The sequence below is a fragment of the Cheilinus undulatus genome, linkage group 18, assembly GCF_018320785.1.
Source record: "Cheilinus undulatus linkage group 18, ASM1832078v1, whole genome shotgun sequence".
In the NCBI taxonomy this organism is placed as follows: Eukaryota; Metazoa; Chordata; class Actinopteri; order Labriformes; family Labridae; genus Cheilinus; species Cheilinus undulatus.
Genome location: NC_054882.1, coordinates 1,957,026 through 1,976,928, shown reverse-complemented (window position 1 = coordinate 1,976,928; position 19,903 = coordinate 1,957,026). Strand labels below are relative to the sequence as shown.

General features: G+C 40.8%; 1 protein-coding gene across 1 annotated transcript in view; it reads left to right on the top strand.

Annotated features, from left to right (window-relative positions):
* Positions 1-19,903, top strand: part of prkd1 (protein kinase D1) — a 79,869-nt gene that overhangs the window by 51,639 nt on the left and 8,327 nt on the right. The window contains exons 13-17 of the mRNA XM_041813076.1: positions 663-715; positions 5,472-5,544; positions 9,285-9,391; positions 9,636-9,797; positions 14,175-14,273. Of these exons, the coding sequence (XP_041669010.1) occupies positions 663-715; positions 5,472-5,544; positions 9,285-9,391; positions 9,636-9,797; positions 14,175-14,273 (494 nt within the window). The remainder of the gene's footprint in view (positions 1-662; positions 716-5,471; positions 5,545-9,284; positions 9,392-9,635; positions 9,798-14,174; positions 14,274-19,903) is intronic.

The following is a 19,903-nucleotide window of genomic DNA, read 5'->3' as shown; positions in this document are numbered from 1 at the left end:
TAGTACTATATAAAGGCAATGGTGGCTCCTCAGCAGTACATTCTAGTATTTATCTTTACTCTCTAAGTTGAATGTGAGCTGGGAATGTGCTTTTCTTTAAAACCAGCCGTCGGTGTCTCTCTGAGTCTAAACTGGACTGATAGAGTGTCATCCTAGCACCATCCCACGTGTGCGAAGCCCCTGCAGGTCTCCGGCTCAGGTAGAAACGCTCACGTTGATGTTGAATTCTCCTGCAGACTCAGAGCTCCCGTCATGGCCGTCGACGCCCACATAAAAGCCATCAGAGATATTTCAGACCTTTACTGACGTCAAACTGATCATGACTAACACCTCACTGTTCTCTGCTGCTCTCCATCTTTGTGTGTTCACCTGGGGACTGAAATAATATCAGCCGCCTCAAGGCTGCAGATTTATGAGGTTTCTATCAATAACCCGGGCGAAGGCATCTCAGTACAAGCTCCAGAGACTAAGGCGTCGCCTTCTCCGGGCACTGAAGGTGACGGTTGATGAGTTTCCTCCACTTTTGTTCTGAGATAAAGACGTGAGTCGTAGGAGTTGAATTCAGATTCTCACTCTGACTGTTTCTGAATCTTTCCTGGACTCTGATTCATCGATTGTCTTTCTGCTTTTTTTAACACTGATTGTGTTTGTTTCTTCAACAGAGGAAGTTTCCATCAGTATTTCTGTCTCCAACTGCCAGATTCAGGAGAATGTGGTGAGAGCACAAACACAAACACACCGATACACACAGGTAGTGTGAGATTTACCTTCTTTAAAATGGAGAGCTTCCTTCTAGTCGGGTCTCTGGCCTCAGTGGGAGCGTCGACAGCAGGATTAGATACCTCCTACTGAGTCTAGACCACATACTTAGGGCCAGATCTACTAAAGGTTTGCGTGTATAAAAACATGTGCAAACTCATTGCACTCGCAAAAAAACAGTACAAACTGATTTACTAACAGTGCGCGCTAAGGGTTGCTAGGGATTAAGGGTTGCGTCTTTCAAAGGTGCAATGTAGCGCAGCTGTATCCCGTTAGTACGTTTGCAGCAATGAACATGCAATATGGGCGTTTACACGCAATTGTGCGTGTGCTGGGAGAAGAAAATGTAAATATATTATTTTAGCGCACACAAAACGATTTATCAAACCTGAAAGCTCATAGAAACTGCGTCTATATTTAACACGTCTCAAAGGGAGGTGCAAACTGTTTGTATCCGTAATTGCAAAATGTTCCTCGTGTGAACATTTTTGGATTGAATGAGGAAACAGTCATTGAAACATATCGCCTATCCAGCCTTGCCATTTTGGCGCTGTTGGAGGAACTCAGAGCAGATGTGGAGCCAGGAGGAGGAGTCACGCTGTACCTGCAATGACAAAACTCCCTGCAAGTTTACTTTTTTATTTTTTTTTTTGCATCTGGGTCATTCCTCCGTACGGTAGCTATCACAGCTGGGATCTCCCAGTCCTGTTTCTCTGAGGTTCTGTTTGAAGTTGTAACACAACTTTTCTCAAGCTCGCGTTAAACACACACAAGGGGAGATTTTAAAGAAAATAAAAACCTTCTAAAGTAAAGAATAGATCAAAATGATATAAACAACAAGTCTGAACAAATATCATCAATAAATCTCTCAAGAGAACGTAATGGCTTTAAAGTGCTTCCCATTGAATTAACACCTCTCCAGAACATCAGCGCACGACGTGCGTAAACTGAAATGAAATGTAGGTCACAACAAAATTAAAGATTTTATCTCAGTCTTTATAATTTCATAATGAACGAAAAGTCTAACAAAAACGTCAACCTCATCCTTATCCGAGCACTTTTAAGTGTCTTTTAAGTCTTTTTTAAATGTCTGTGACGCAAAAGTCTATAATCCACCAGTCTCCTTCTAAAAAAAAAAACACAACAAATCCACACAGCAAAAACCCCCAAAAACAAAAATATGTGATCAACCTCTAATTACTGGTATACCAGGTAAAAAATACAAAAACACAACGATCTCACCCAAATCCAGGGAACATGATCCAACAGGGAAAACTCTTCTCCCTGACTCAGCGTCCACGTCCAGAAGCCCAGCCAGGATACTCTTTACCGTCTCCAGTCGTAACTGCTGCTTATTTATTTAATGTTCCTGTGTTTCGGCTTCGGCTTCGGTTTAAATGTACAGCTTGTTACGTAAATGGCTCATTTAATTTTGCGTGTTCGGCTCTCCAAACTCGCCATGCTGCAAACCATGAAACACGCAAAACCCTCATTTAAATAGACGTGTCGCCAACACGTTTGCACCTCTTGTCATTTATGCATTCACTCTTAGTAAATCACCCGCAAACCACGGTCCAACCCCAAACACAAAGTTCTAGATTGCGCACGTAAATCAGTACATGCAAAATGACATCTTAGTAGATCTGGCCCTCAAGGTGAGGCTCTGGAGCCACATGTGGCTCCTAATTTTAAAAATTATTCTCCCAGAAAACCTTAAAGGGAAACTTTTGTCCTACTTTTTTGCCCATTTTTGCCACTTTTTTTTCCAGTCATTGCCACTTTTACCCCATTTTTTTCAATTTAAGCTACCTTTTGCGATTAAATACCAATTATTTCCTTTTGTTGCCCATTTTAGTCAATTTCCACCCATTTTTAGCCCAATTTTTGTCATTTCTCACCCATTTTTGCTATTTTCTGACCCTTCTTTCACTTTTTCTCACTATTTTCACTCCTTTTCACACATTTTTGCTGCTTTTTGACCATTTGTTCCACCTTTAATTTACTTTTAATGCTACTTAAGGCATTTTTTTTTTTGCCACTTTTCATCATGTAGATTGGGGCTCTTGCAAAGGTATTTGACAAAAAAAAAAAAAGAGCTAGAGGTGGCAAAAATGGTCCAAAAGTTTCAAAACATGGCCAAAATTGTGTGGAAATTGATTAATATGGGCAAAAACCAGTCAAGGGTGACAAAAATAGGAAAAAAAATAGCGGAAAAAGTGGTATTTAATGACAAAAGGTAGCTTGAATGGGCAAAAATTGGTGAAAAGGGGCAAAAATGGGATAACAGTGGCAAAAATTGGAAAAAGTTTCAAAAAAGGAGTGGCAAAAATGGGCCAAAAAATGGTGGAAAGGGGCAAAAATGGGATAAAAGTGGCAAAAATGGGCAACAAAAGGGAAAAAAGTGGTATTTTATGGCAACAGGTGGCCTAAATGGGTGAGAAGTGGCAATAAAATGGGATAAAAGTGGTAAAAATGGGGAAAAAGTTTCAGAAAAGGAGTGGCAAAAATGGGCAAAAAAAGGAAAAAAGTGGTATTCAATGGAAAAAGGTAGCTCAAATGGGTGAGAAGTGGCAACAAATGGAAAAAATGAGATAAAAGTGGCAAAAATTGGGAAAAAGTTTCTAAAAAGAGTGGCAAAAATGGGCCAAAAAATGGTGAAAAGGGGCAAAAATGGGATAGGTGGCAAAAATGGGCAAATACTAGGAAAAAAGTGGTATTTATTAGCAAAAGGTACCTTGAATGGGTGAAAAGTGGTAAAACATGGGTAAAATGGAAAAGAAATGGAAAAAATGGGATAAAAGTGACAAAAATTGGAAAAAACATTTCAAAAAGAAGTGGCAAAAAAGGTTAAAAATAGGAAACAAGTGATATTTAATGGTAAAAGGTGGCCTAAATGGGTGAGGAGTGGCAAAACATGGAAAAAATGGGCAAAAAAAATGGAAGAAATGGAAAAAAAATGGATAAAAGTGGCAAAAATGGGCAAAAAATAGGAAACAAGTAGTTTTTAATGGCAAAATGTAAATCTAATGGGTGAAAAATGACACAAAAAAAATGTGACAAAGGGCAACAAAGTTTCCCTATAAGGTTTTCTGGTGGAATTATATTTAAAATGAAGACATAAAGGAGCCACAAATAATCACAAAAGAGCCACATGTGGCTCCAGAGCCACACGTTGAGCATCACTGGTCTAGGTGATAGGAATGCGTCAGCTCTACACCTGACCTGACCTTGTTTAAGGACCAACACAGGTTTGAGCAGTAACAGGGGGGCAGGTATGTTAGTTTTCTGAGTGACGGGCCTGAGAAAGACAGCTCTGTGTGGAGGAGATAAAGGAAGACACACCACGGTTCTTTAGATCTGCTGTCTGGAGATGGAGTGGAGTACTAATGTGGTTTTGACCACTTACGAGGTCTGAACCTGTCCTCCATCATATCCCTGCTCTCCTGCTCTCTCCTCCATGTGCTTTTAAAGCCTGGAGCGGCCGTGTCACAGCGTCTGCATGAATCCGTCGGTGACGTGTGCATTAACATCATAAAGATTTACATAAAGCTCAAATGTCTGCAAACTCTTTTCATGCAAATGCGAGCGGCGAGAACATCAGGTCCCATTTCCATGCAGACGCTCACCTCGCCGTCTCCAAGGTGAGCACGTCTTCAAGCACCTCAGATGGAGATTACTGTGATTACTCACTCAGCCAAACGGTTTCCATGGCGACGGATGGTAATTAGGCAGCCAGACCGGGGGGGAGAGGGGGAGGAGGAGGTTTATAATATTGTATTTCTGTCCTCTCTGCTCGAGGTGTGATATTAGGCTGTCAGCTAACAGGGGAGGAGAGGGAGACGTGATTGCAGACAAGGAGAAAATATTTTGCAGTTTTGGTGTCAAAGCTGTGGCGGATCACTGACGCCGGGTAGTTTCACTCCACGTACAAAAACCTTCTCTGAAAAACCCTTCTGGAGATGAATCCGTGTGATCCACTTTACTGTGGGTAAACTCGCTTTCTGTCAACCTGCGTGAAACATCCTTTCACCAGAGGACCTGAAAAGCCTGAGCTTTTAGACGGGAGTTCTTGAGTTTTGCTTTTTAAGGATTTATCTGGGCTGTATGCCTTTGTTCTGCTAGAATAGGACAGTGGACAGAGTCAGAACAAGAGAGAGACGGTGAGGAATCACTGGTGAGAAAGGAGCTCAGGCCGCTCTCATGAAGGACAACAACCTCTTTACATGGCACACTCAGACTATAGTTGCTCATAGTTCCAGTATTTTCCAACCATGGCTCTTCATTTTACATATTTTGGATCAAAATACAACAAAATTGCATTCCTGAGTTGCTCCATTAGGTTGCTTTAGCATGCAGCAGAAAACTGGCTGTAATGTGATCATTTAGGGCTGCTGCACTCTGCAAAATACTCAGTGGTAGCTGCTACTGTTCTAAGTTCTTTTTGCCCTCCAGGCCTCTCTGCCAGTCACATGACTGAAAGCTATGAGCTCTAAAAGGACGCAAAAATCTACAGAATGAGTTCCAAAGCATGTCCTACCTTTCACTCATTAAGAGCCTGAAGTATTCCAGAACACGGTTATGGTTTAAAGAAAAGGTTCACCTTCGTGTAGAAGGTGTTTAGGAGGCGGTCCTGCAGCTGGAGTCAGCCAGGATGAGGGCGATCAGGAATAATGTTTGTATTTTGTTCTCAGATTTCTTCTTTTCTGTTTCAGGACATAAACTCAGTGTATCAGATCTTCCCAGACGAGGTCCTCGGCTCGGGGCAGTTCGGAATCGTCTACGGAGGTAAAGCACTGAGGGGAGAGAGGTGACATCATGAACAGCACGGCTATTTGAAAAATTCAACTTGAAATGAATCATGGTCTTACTGCTGTGAAAGCCCTGAATAATGAAGAGCAAGTGTGCCAACTATTAAAGGAGATGATGAAGAGCCAGCATGTTTCTAGGTTACTAAAGTTCACTTCTGCTTCCCTCAGTGGTGAAGATACAGTCTGTTTCCTCATAAAGATGACCCTCAAATTCCACATACTCCACTTGCATGGGCATGGCACAGGGAGGGAAAAGGGTACTGATTACCCAGTCCCACTATACCAAGTGATATAATCCAGCACTGCAAAATAATGCCAGTAAATTTAATTAAACCATAGTAAAAATATTGCTCATTATACCATGGTCTTGGTGAATACTCGATTCTGATTGGCTCTGGAAAGTCCATTGGTGTCAATTTACTTCTGATATATGGACACCTTTCAAAACTTCTCAAGTAGTCCCAGTCAAAAAATCTTTTCACTGTTCAAAATTAATACTCAGCAGCCGTTATTTTCTGATAAGTAAACGTGAAGTTCTATGAGGACAGAGATTAGCAAATTTGTATATATATATATATATATATATATAGTAATAATAATAATAATAATAAAAATACACTGAAAAACATATATACCCGTTGGATGGTTCACACCTTCATGTCGTCCATGAACCCCTGATAACTGGACACCTCAAAGGGCATAAACCCTTACTTAATGGGGAAATGATGGCTCAAAAATACATAAAAATGCAGAGATATTTGCAAAATTGATGCAACATTTTATGCTTAGCTTGGGGGGCCCTGTGTAATATTCTTTCTTGGGCCATAATCCCTAGCTACGCCCCTGTCCACCTGTGTTCTGGGCATGCAACTCCTTGCTCTGACTAGTAGGATGCACCATCACCCACTAAAGGCATTCCTGCAGCCGTGTGCCATTCACTCAAGAAACAACCAATGGATTATTCTGCCTTTCTGGGGTTGATTTCCTGTTTACTTTGGTAGTTTTTTGTGATTTTTTTTGCTTCTACAATGGGTGAGTAGATTCGGAAGTTAACTCTTTAAGCGCCAAAGTCTCAAAATTGCGATAAGCAAGATTGCTGGATTAAACAGACTCTAGCTGCAAATATGGTGCTTAATGTTGTTACTACTTTACACCAGGAGATGGCAGACATGAGTAACTTCAATCCAAGCAGCATTTGTGGGCGTGTTTCTATTCAAAGTTTTGGAGGGAGAGTTTTGAAAGATGCACCCCCCTGTCAAGGAGACAAAGACGAGGTAGTAGTCGGAGTGTAACGGAGAGAGCAAATTGTAGCGAGAATACTCACAGTGCCGGAGGAATCGAGGAATATTCACCCTCTGACATGACGATCAGTCATCCGGTGAAACCATGGGTGAGACTGTGAGCAGCGACACGGAGTCCCAAGCGCCGTGACAGTCCCCAAGCAGCACATACCAAAGCCGACGCTTTGCCTCACCGTGGCCGGGGTAGGAGTAATTGGTGAATGCCGAGAAGGGGACGTGGTGGGGGGTAGCGGGGGCGTCAAAACACTGCGAATAGTGATGGAGGTAGCGATAAAAAAAAAACACCGCTGAGGTAGGGCAGACGTGGTAGAAGCTGAGGGAGAAAATGCACAGCCAACGGTGGTGGAGGCCACCTGGTGATGTCAGAATATGCAAATTAGATGATGCCTTAAGAATTAAAAGATTTTAATACAACAGATGTGTGGTTTCATTTAAATTTCCCTGGTTTCCACCTCCAAAGTTAACTTTTCTTTGGCTCTGGTGCCGTAGTGGCTCTGTGATTGGGTCACAGAGTGGAAGTTTGTGCCACAGGATGAGACACAATGTTGATCATGTTGTGTCTCCAAGTTGACTGCATGCTTTGCACGGTCTCATCGTTGTTCTGATCAACCTCTTTATGGGTTTGGCTGAAGAATATGTTGAAAGGAAGCGACTGGTGCTTATCTAAAGTGGAATGGAGCAGACAGACTGTTCTTGCAGCAGCGATGGACGGAGAGCATGCAGTGGAATAGCATAGATAGACTAAAGAGGGCAGGTGGAGTATGTGGAATTTGAGGATCACATCGTTTTGTCTAGTTGCTGAAAAAGTTGATATCACAAGTCCTTCCTCTTCTTGATTCTGATTGGTCAATGAAAGAAAAGCACCATTAACCCTTATGCACTCTTGGGCATTTTGGCCGTTTTTCTCAACTTTTTTTATTTTAATTTATGATCATTTTGTCAGTTTTACAGCTTGTGGTATGAATTTTTACTGGAATTTTTTTTCCTAGTTAAATGTTTGAAATCCAACATGTTTTACTCTTAAATGTCATTCAGACTCTCTTGCCATTAAATCAGCATACTTCAATATTTTTTCTACCTTTTTTTCATAAATCTTTTTAACAACTTCAGACCTGCTCAAAACTACCAAACATTTAATAGTTCTAAGAATTTTAACCCTTTTAATGCCAGTTTGATTATTTGAAATATTTTATTTTTTACTGCAAAAAACGCAAAAAGTGAATTATTTTCCATATTATAAATAGTAGAAAGATGGGGCTTTGGGGGTGATGAGAGTCTTGGATGGGTCAAAGATTAGCAACAAAATTGATTTGATCGCTTTTGAATTTTAACCCTTTTAAACTTAAAACAACAAAACTCTCCATAATATAACAGCAAAAATAGAAGAATGTGGTGCATGGTCCTACAATGAGTAAACGGTTGAATCTGGTGGAATACGGTAAAAATGTCAAATTTCACTAGACTTCTTCACATTGAAATGCTGACATTAAAGAATGCATGATTTTATACTGCAGTGACAGTGAGATTAAAAAACCTGGTTTTAATGGAAGTCAGTGGGGGCATTTTTGCCTCCAAGATGTCCAGAGGGTATTTCTGACATTGTGTAAAAAAAATATTAATGCGATCAAATCAGTTAAGTTGCTAATCTTTGACCCATCCAAGACTCTCATCACCCCCAAAGCCCCATCTTTATACTATTTATAATATGGAAAATAATTCACTTTTTGCGTTTTTTGCAGTAAAAAATAAAATATTTCAAATAATCAAACTGGCATTAAAAGGGTTAAAATTCTTAGAATTATTAAATGTTTGATAGTTTTGAGCAGGTCTGAAGTTGTTAAAAAGATTTATGAAAAAAAAGGTAGAAAAAATATTGACGTATGCTGATTTAATGGCAATTTTTCTGTATGTGTACATTTTTGCCTCGAAGGTGTCCAGAGGGTAGAAAATTTGAGGAGGGCACAAGGGTTAAAAGTACAACAATGCTCCCAAACTGAACTTTAAACTTCTTTAACCAAGAGAGTTTGTTTGCAGTCCCCAAAAGTAAAACCCTTTAACTAATGTTTCCATGCATCTGCTGATCAAGCAGCACAGAGCCTGTTGGTTCTGATAGATGGCAAAACAATGTCCTCTTATTTCTTTGAGCTAATCTTTGTTCCTCTTGTCTTATTTCAGCAAAGCTTGGCTGATTCAGATAATCTCAACCTTTTTAACCTGCTGGCTTCCTTAAATCATCATAACTTTGGTCACTGGTGGAGTCAAAAGCTGAAAATTTAGCTCCTTAAAGGTGTAGTTTTATTAGTCAACATTAACTCATACCTGGATGTTAAGGTGAACTCCTGCAGTAGATACAGTTAGATGAATACCTGTGCAGGTAACAGCCCATGTGTTCATTGTTTGTTTGTTTTTCATGCAGGTAAACACAGGAAGTCCGGCCGAGACGTTGCCATCAAGATCATCGACAAACTCCGCTTCCCGACCAAACAGGAGAGTCAGCTGCGTAACGAGGTGGCCATCCTGCAGGTACACACACCACTAACACACACTCCTCCTGTCGGCGCCAAGTGAGACTTCCTGTCGGGAACGACTTCATTACCGTGACAACACCATAGGGGTGTGACATCCTGAAAAATGCAGCGCTGCTCAGCCTGCAGGAGCTGCTGCTGCAGCCACACACCTGTTCATCTGACTTCATACCTGCTCCTACAGGTGAGAGCCTGGGGAATGTTTCAGGACCTGATCAGAGTCTGGTCTCTCCTCCCTGCAGAGTCTGCACCACCCCGGTGTGGTTAACCTGGACTGCATGTTCGAGACGCTGGAGCGAGTGTTCGTGGTCATGGAGAAACTTCACGGGGACATGCTGGAGATGATTCTGTCCAGTGAGAAAGGAAGACTGCCAGAGAGGATCACCAAGTTCCTGGTCACACAGGTCACACAGAAACTCAGCTTCAGCTCACACACCAGGGATCCTACTGGGTCCCAAAGTCAGACCAACAAAGCAAGATGATGCAGCTGCAGATCAATACACTCCTACACCTCAGTTAAACCCAGACAGGACTAAGTGTTCTGAGCATGCTCCACAGATTCCATTCTGACTTTTGACCTTGAAATCCAACAGCATAAATGGAAATAAGTGTTGGCAGCTTGCTCATTTGTGTGCATGGTAAAGCAGATGTAGATTCTATGGTACCAGCAGATTCTATAGTTCCAGTAGATTCTATAGTTCCAGTAGATTCTATAGTTCCAGTAGATTCTATGGTACCGGCATATTCTATGGTACCAGTAGATTCTATGGTACCAGTAAATTCTATGGTACCAGTAGATTCTATAGTACTAGTAGATTCTATGGTACCAGCAAATTCTATGGTACCAGTAGATTCTATGGTACCAGTAGATTCTATGGTAGCTGTAGATTCTATGGTACCAGTAGATTCTATAGGATCAGTAGATTCTATAGGACCAGTAGATTCTATAGTACCAGTAGATTCTATGGTACCTGTAGATTCTATAGGACCAGTAGATTCTATAGTACCAGTAGATTCTATGGTACCAGTAGATTCTATAGTACCAGTAGATTCTATGGTACCAGTAGATTCTATAGGACCAGTAGATTCTATCATACCAGTAGATTCTATAGGACCAGTAGATTCTATGGTACCAGTAGATTCTATAGGACCAGTAGATTCTATCATACCAGTAGATTCTATAGGACCAGTAGATTCTATGGTACCAGTAGATTCTATAGGACCAGTAGATTCTATAGTACCAGTAGATTCTATAGGACCAGTAGATTCTATGGTAGCTGTAGATTCTATGGTACCAGTAGATTCTATGGTACCAGTAGATTCTATAGGACCAGTAGATTCTATGGTACCAGTAGATTCTATAGGACCAGTAGATTCTATGGTACCAGCAAATTCTATGGTACCAGTAGATTCTATGGTACCAGTAGATTCTATGGTACCAGTAGATTCTATGGTAGCTGTAGATTCTATGGTACCAGTAGATTCCATAGGATCAGTAGATTCTATGGTACCAGTAGATTCTATAGTACCAGTAGATTCTATAGGACCAGTAGATTCTATGGTACCAGTAGATTCTATGGTACCTGTAGATTCTATGGTACCAGTAGATTCAATGGTACCAGTAGATTCTATGGTACCAGTAGATTCTATAGGACCAGTAGATTCTATGGTACAAGTAGATTCTATGGTACCAGTAGATTCAATGGTACCAGTAGATTCCATAGGATCAGTAGATTCTATGGTACCAGTAGATTCTATAGTACCAGTAGATTCTATGGTACCTGTAGATTCTATGGTACCAGTAGATTCTATGGTACCAGTAGATTCAATGGTACCAGTAGATTCTATGGTACCAGTAGATTCAATGGTACCAGTAGATTCTATGGTACCAGTAGATTCTATGGTACCAGTAGATTCCATAGGATCAGTAGATTCTATGGTACCAGTAGATTCTATGGTACCTGTAGATTCTATGGTACCAGTAGATTCAATGGTACCAGTAGATTCTATGGTACCAGTAGATTCTATGGTACCAGTAGATTCCATAGGATCAGTAGATTCTATGGTACCAGTAGATTCTATAGGACCAGTAGATTCTATATTACCAGTAGATTCTATAGTACCAGTAGATTCTATGGTACCTGTAGATTCTATGGTACCAGTAGATTCAATGGTACCAGTAGATTCTATGGTACCAGTAGATTCTATGGTACCAGTAGATTCCATAGGATCAGTAGATTCTATGGTACCAGTAGATTCTATAGGACCAGTAGATTCTATATTACCAGTAGATTCTATAGTACCAGTAGATTCTATGGTACCTGTAGATTCTATGGTACCAGTAGATTCAATGGTACCAGTAGATTCTATGGTACCAGTAGATTCAATGGTACCAGTAGATTCTATGGTACCAGTAGATTCTATGGTACCAGTAGATTCTATAGGACCAGTAGATTCTATATTACCAGTAGATTCTATGGTACCAGTAGATTCTATGGTACCAGTAGATTCAATGGTACCAGTAGAATCTATGGTACCAGTAGATTCTATGGTACCAGTAGATTCCATAGGATCAGTAGATTCTATGGTACCAGTAGATTCTATAGGACCAGTAGATTCTATAGTACCAGTAGATTCTATGGTACCAGTAGATTCTATGGTACCAGTAGATTCTGTGGTACCAGTAGATTTCATAGGATCAGTAGATTCTATGGTACCAGTAGATTCTATAGGACCAGTAGATTCTATAGTACCAGTAGATTCTATGGTACCTGTAGATTCTATGGTACCAGTAGATTCTATGGTACCAGTAGATTCAATGGTACCAGTAGATTCAATGGTACCAGTAGATTCCATAGGATCAGTAGATTCTATAGTACCAGTAGATTCTATGGTACCTGTAGATTCTATGGTACCAGTAGATTCTATGGTACCAGTAGATTCTATGGTACCTGTAGATTCAATGGTACCAGTAGAATCTATGGTACCAGTAGATTCTATGGTACTAGTAGATTCCATAGGATCAGTAGATTCTATGGTACCAGTAGATTCTATAGGACCAGTAGATTCTATATTACCAGTAGATTCTATAGTACCAGTAGATTCTATGGTACCAGTAGATTCTATGGTACCTGTAGATTCTATGGTACCAGTAGAATCTATGGTACCAGTAGATTCTATGGTACCAGTAGATTTCATAGGATCAGTAGATTCTATGGTACCAGTAGATTCTATAGGACCAGTAGATTCTATATTACCAGTAGATTCTATGGTACCTGTAGATTCTATGGTACCAGTAGATTCTATGGTACCAGTAGATTCAATGGTACCAGTAGATTCAATGGTACCAGTAGATTCCATAGGATCAGTAGATTCTATAGTACCAGTAGATTCTGTGGTACCTGTAGATTCTATGGTACCAGTAGATTCTATGGTACCAGTAGATTCTATGGTACCTGTAGATTCAATGGTACCAGTAGATTCTATGGTACCAGTAGATTCTATGGTACCAGTAGATTATATAGGACCAGTAGATTCTATATTACCAGTAGATTCTATGGTACCAGTAGATTCTATGGTACCAGTAGATTCTATAGGACCAGTAGATTCTATATTACCAGTAGATTCTATAGGACCAGTAGATTCTATGGTACCAGTAGATTCTATAGGACCAGTAGATTCTATATTACCAGTAGATTCTATCGTACCAGTAGATTCTATAGGACCAGTAGATTCTATAGTACCAGTAGATTCTATAGGACCAGTAGATTCTATGGTACCAGTAGATTCTATGGTACCAGTAGATTCTATAGTACCAGTAGATTCTATAGGACCAGTAGATTCTGTGGTACCAGTAGATTCTATATTACCAGTAGATTCTATAGGACCAGTAGATTCTATGGTACCAGTAGATTCTATAGGACCAGTAGATTCTATATTACCAGTAGATTCTATCGTACCAGTAGATTCTATGCTACCTGTAGATTCTATGGTACCAGTAGATTCTATGGTACCAGTAGATTCTATATTACCAGTAGATTCTATAGGACCAGTAGATTCTATGGTACCAGTAGATTCTATGGTACCAGTAGATTCTATAGTACCAGTAGATTCTATAGGACCAGTAGATTCTATGGTACCAGTAGATTCTATGGTACCAGTAGATTCTATAGTACCAGTAGATTCTGTGGTACCAGTAGATTCTATGCTACCTGTAGATTCTATGGTACCAGTAGATTCTGTGGTACCAGTAGATTCTATGCTACCTGTAGATTCTATGGTACCAGTAGATTCTGTGGTACCAGTAGATTCTATATTACCAGTAGATTCTATAGGACCAGTAGATTCTATGGTACCAGTAGATTCTATGGTACCAGTAGATTCTGTGGTACCAGTAGATTCTATGCTACCTGTAGATTCTATGGTACCAGTAGATTCTATGGTACCAGTAGATTCTATATTACCAGTAGATTCTATAGGACCAGTAGATTCTATGGTACCAGTAGATTCTATGGTACCAGTAGATTCTATAGTACCAGTAGATTCTATAGGACCAGTAGATTCTATGGTACCAGTAGATTCTATGGTACCAGTAGATTCTATAGTACCAGTAGATTCTATAGGACCAGTAGATTCTGTGGTACCAGTAGATTCTATGGTACCTGTAGATTCTATGGTACCAGTAATAGCTACCTTTAACGGGTCTAGCATGTTGCCTTGACTGAAACCCTCCATGAATGGCCCTCCTGACCCCTGACATTTATGTCTCTGTGTCTCCTCAGATCCTGGTCGCTCTGCGTCACCTCCACTTTAAGAACATTGTCCACTGTGACCTGAAGCCTGAAAACGTCCTACTGGCCTCTGCTGACTCTTTTCCTCAGGTACTGATGTCACACCCCTGAAAAAGGGGAGAAATAATCCCCAGGGTGTTTCTGTGCTGTTTCCTCATCCAGAGCGTTTAGTAGAATGAGGAAAAGACCGCATGTCCCCCTAGAGTTTCTGTGAGGCGAAAGCAATCGATCACAGATGATCTCAGCTCAGCCTACAGAGTAGAACAAAGATTAACATCAAAGAATGAGGTATATAATACATTTAAACCCCCTTTTAACTCTTAAATGATTTCTTTTTAAATAGAACTGATTTCAAATGTTTTAATATTTTCAGTCATTTTTACTGAACTTTTCTTGTGCATATATATCATGTTCCTAAGCTTAATCAAAATTTCAATCATTTTGCACATCATGAACTTGTTTTTGTCCTTACTTATTTATGCACATTTTTTCAACATATCACACTGATGGCATTAAAACTAACAGGGACTGGTTTGTGTAAGTGTATTGAACAATGCTTTTTAAAAAGAAGGAAATAACCTATGGTTACTATCCCAGGAATGTTCCCCATCATGCATTGCAGTTGTAAGCTCTCATACATGGTAGAAGAATGGTACGAGCACAACCTGCTTTAATAAAGAACAAATCAACACAGAAAGTTAATATTTTGAGGCATTTCTATCCAAATCTATTAGATATTTTAAAAACAGCTCAAAAGATTTATGACAGTTTTTCCTGATGATGATTACAGAAACCATCGTCTACAGCAGGGATACTCAACGTGTGGCTTTTTTGTAATATGTGGCTCCTTTATGTCTTAATTTTAAATATTATTCCCCAAGAAAACCTTAAAGGCAAACTTCTTTGCCCTTTTTAACATTTTTTTTCCACTTTTCACCCATTAGAGCTACCTTTTGCCATTAAATACTACTTGTGACTCTTTTGTGATTATTTTTGCCACTATATTTTGACACTTTTTTCCAAATTTTGTCACTTCAATCAATTTTTTTCCCATTTTGCTACCTTTTGCCATTGAGCACCACTTGTTTCCTATTTTTTTGCCCATTTTTGACAGTTCTTTTTGTCCCACTTTTATTCATTTTTTGCCCCTTTTTACCATCTTTTGCCTATTTCAGGTACCTTTTGCCATTAAATACCACTTGTTTCCTATTTTTTGCCCATTTTTGCCACTCTTGACTGCTTTTTGCCCATTATTTGGTTGATTTCCACTCATTTTTGCCATGTTTTTGCAGCTTTTGGACCATTTCTTGCCACCTGTAACTCACTTCTCACCCACTTTTACCATTTTCTGACCCCTCTTCCACTTTCTCTCCCAATTTTTGCCCCGTTTCACACATTTTTGCTGCTTTTTTGTCCATTTTTGCCACCATTAATTTACTTTTATTGCTACTAGCAGCTGTTTTTGCCACTTTTATCCATTTTTACCATTTTGTGCCACTTTTCGCGCATTAAAGCTACCTATTGCCATTACATACCACTTGTTTCCTCTTTTTTTGCCCGTTTTTTTCACTCTTGACTGCTTTTTGTCCATTTTAGTCACTGTCCACTCATTTTTTGTCACTTCTCACCCATTTCTGCTACTTTCTGACCATTTTTCTACTTTTTCTCCCCATTTTCGCCCATTTTTTGCTGCTTTTTGACCATTTTTGCCACCTTTAGCTTATTTTTATCACTACTTCAAGCTGTTTTTGCCACTTTTCACCTCTTAGATTGTGGCTCTTGCAAAGGTATTTTTCAACAATTTTACTCTTTGGTTGAGGGTTGAGTAACGCTGCTCTATAGCATAGTCCCTACAGTAACTATAAGTCTATCCATTTTGCTCCATGCACAGCAGAGGTTAGCAAAGCAAATCACCTTTTTTTAGGTTTATGGTTCCGCGCCTCCCCTGGAGCTCTGTGGCGCCCCCCAGGGGAGGCCCGCCTCACACTTTGAAAACCATCTGTTCTAGAGCAAAGAGTACCCTTCAAACAGACTCCAGGTAAGAAGCATAATCAGGCTCACAGGTGAGATTAAAGTGGAAACAGGTGTGAGGGAAGGTGGGCGGAGCTTTACAGGATGTGAGAAGACAAAGAAAAGACTGAATCTGTGACTACAAGTGTGATTCAAAGACTAAAACTACTTCAAAAACTCCACATTTGTCCTGATAAAACACACAGAAGACCTGATGCACCAGAGTGAAACTGCTCATGTGAGGAGGAGAGGTGAAACAGGCCGATCCAGACAAACAAACAGCAGCAGGCTCAGACGGTCCATTAGCTTTCAGTGAAACTATTAGCAGCTCTCTGCAGTTTTCAGCCTCCTCTCCAGAAATAGCTGTTTGTGTCAGACACACAAACTGTTAGCGCTAATGATGCATCAGGCCGGCTGCTGGGCTCGGCGTTCCTCACACCGTTTACTGACAGAGGATCATCTGCAGAGCCTGCTACTCCTGGAAATATCAGGAGGCAAACGCCGAGCGGTAACGGCTGAAGAAATGGAGCCTGGATGTGCTGCTTTAATGTTAGCGGCTGTCTGTCTAATGGGTTTGAAGCAACGGAGCACAAACTTGTTTTTTTCTTTGGGCATTAGTCATGCATTCATAACAAAAGATGCCAACGCATTTTCAGCACGCTTAGTGTAAAGACCACTAACCATCTATGCAATGATGGAAAGCTGCGTGAATGTCTAGAGCTGTTGTTCATTAGTGAGGTTAAAATGGATCATGAGACTGACAAATGGACTGGAACAGCATCAGCACTGTTGCAGGCATTGTACAAGAGCAGAGCCTGAAGGCAAGGCTGTAAATTTACCAGTTTCTACATCTGGAGGAAGCTCAAAGCAGAGATGTTTATGCAGCTGAGGCCTTCTGGCTGCCTCCCTGTAGAGGTCTTCCAGGCACATCCAACCAGGAGAAGATAAACATCTGTTGAAAGTGGCAGGGGGATTGGCAAAGAGAAAGACACTGTTGAAGAAAACTCAGATTCAATCTGGACTAGAGTTCACCAGAAGGACTGTGGGAGACTCCATGGTCAAGAGGAAGAAAGTTCTTTGGTCTGATGAGACCAGAATGGAGCTTTGAGACCATCAGACAAGACGCCAAACACTGACATCACCACAAACACACCATCCCCACTGTGGAGCACGGTGGTGGCAGCATCATGCTGTGGGGATGCTTCTCAGCAGCATCATGCCGCGGAGATGCTTCTCAGCAGCGCTGTGTTGTTGGGATGCTTCTCAGCAGCATCGTGTTGTTGGGATGCTTCTCAGCAGCATCGTGTTGTTGGGATGCTTCTCAGCAGCACTGTGTTGTTGGGATGCTTCTCAGCAGCATCGTGTTGTTGGGATGCTTCTCAGCAGCACTGTGTTGTTGGGATGCTTCTCAGCAGCATCGTGTTGTTGGGATGCTTCTCAGCAGCATCGTGTTGTTGGGATGCTTCTCAGCAGCACTGTGTTGTTGGGATGCTTCTCAGCAGCATCGTGTTGTTGGGATGCTTCTCAGCAGCACCGTGTTGTTGGGATGCTTCTTGGCAGCATCGTGCCCAGGACGTCTTATAGAGGTAGAGGGTTAAATGATGGAGGACAATCTTATTCAGTCTGACAGAGAACTCCAGCCTCAGCTCACAATACACCTCAACTGTTAGGGGGTCAGCCTGAAATTGCACAGTCTAAATTTCGGCTTGGTGGCCAAGAAGCGCCACCAACCACCTAGGGGAATTTTGAAATAGAAGAGCAACTTTTGGATTTATATCACCATATGTACCTTTATAATGTCTCCTGCAGAACAGCCTTATGTACTATGAGCTGAAGAATCAACAAAAGGACTGTTCTTAGAGATCTGTTTGGTCTTTTCAATCCAAAGCGATTCCCTTCATTTAAGGAGCACAATGATTGGAAGCAGGAGGAAAGCACAAGCCTAAGGGAAAATACTCCTTCAAAACAACCGTCTCTTTCAGCAGTTTGATGTTGTTTGAAAAGGGAAAGGAATTATTTATTTAAAAACATGTTATCTGTGTGTTGATTGACACCACAGGAGATGATATGCTAACCGTGAATGTCCAGGTGCCGTAGACAGGATGTGTCAATCACTGAAATAAAGCAGAAAAACAAAAACAATGCTGCTTCTCTGGAGGCTTCACCAACATCAGCTCTAAAAAAGGGTCATTCCGCCTACATCCAAACATCCACCTGAATGAGAAGCTACGGGCTCCATAATGACACCAGAACCTAAAATAGACATTTTTCAGAGCTCGCAGTCGAACTGATTCATCACAACACGGCCGCGTAGCGAGCCAGCCTCTCTTCGATCACTTCCATCCTTCTCCTGAGTGCGTGTGATTCATCCTGTAAAGATAGCAGCCAACAGCTCTTCACTGTCAGCAGCTTCATCACACTCATCCTCCCTCCTGTGTTTCCATCCAAACTGTGACTGATGCTGCTGCAGAGCCAGGACAATGAGCCAATCAGCATTTAGCTTTCAGACCAATTAAGAATTTCCCTCCAGGGGCGTCTCCAGGATTTCAGGGCCCTCCACCAGAACCTGAGCCAGCGTGCTGTAACCACACCTACAAAGACCCGGTAACAGCTTTGGATTAAAGCTGCCAACACTTTAACTGGGATTTCTAATACCACAGAACTTATACCAGTACAGACCATGCTGTCGTAACAGTGGACCCTTATTTCTAGCCTAGGCTTGTTGTTTTAGGCCAGTGATACTCAACCTGTGGCTCTGGGGCCACATGTGGCTCTCTTCTGATGATCTGTGGCTCATTTAATTTTGCCACTGTCTTTTGCCATTTTTTTTGGCCATTTTGTAACTTTTTTTGCCACCTTTTCCCAATTTTTACCACTTTTTTCCCATTCTGACCCTTTTTCACCATTTCTTGCAACTCTATGTCCATTTAAGCTACATTTTGACATTAAATACCCCTTTTTTCCTTTTTTGCCCACTTTTGCAACCTCTTTTTGACATTTTTTTCCCCTTACTTGCCACTTTTATCCCATTTTTGCCCTGTTTTTTATTATTATTTTTTTGCCACTTTTTATCCAAATAAGCTACCTACTGCCATTAAATACCACTTGTTTCCTGCTATTTGCCCATTTTAGTCATATTTCCCTCATTTCTTTTGCCGTGTTTTTGCTATTTTTGGACCATGTTGGCCCTTTTTCACCATTTTTTGCTACTTTTTGCCCATTTAAGCTACCTCTTGCCATTAAATACCACTTTTTTCCTATTTTTGCTCATTTTTCCAACTTTCTTTGCCACTTTTTCCCAGTTTTTCCCACTTTTATTCCATTTTTGCCCTTTTTTGCCACATTTTGCCCATGTAATCTACCTTTTGCCATTACATACAACTTGTTTCCTGTTTTTTGCCCATTTTTGCCACTTTTCACTCTTTTACTTGCAACGTTTGTGCCACTTTTGGACCATTTTTAGCCACCTCTAACTCATTTTTTTGTCACTTCTTACCCATTTTTGCTACTTTCTTACAATTTTCCACTTTTTCTCCCCATTTCACACCTTTTAACCCATCTTTGTTGCATTTTGACCCTTTTTGCCACCCTTAGCTTATTTTTATTGCTACTTCAAGTCATTTTTGCCACTTTTGACCACTTGGATTTTGGCTCTTGTAAAGGTATTTATCAACAATTTGGCGCTTTGGTTGAGCAGGGTTGAGTAACGC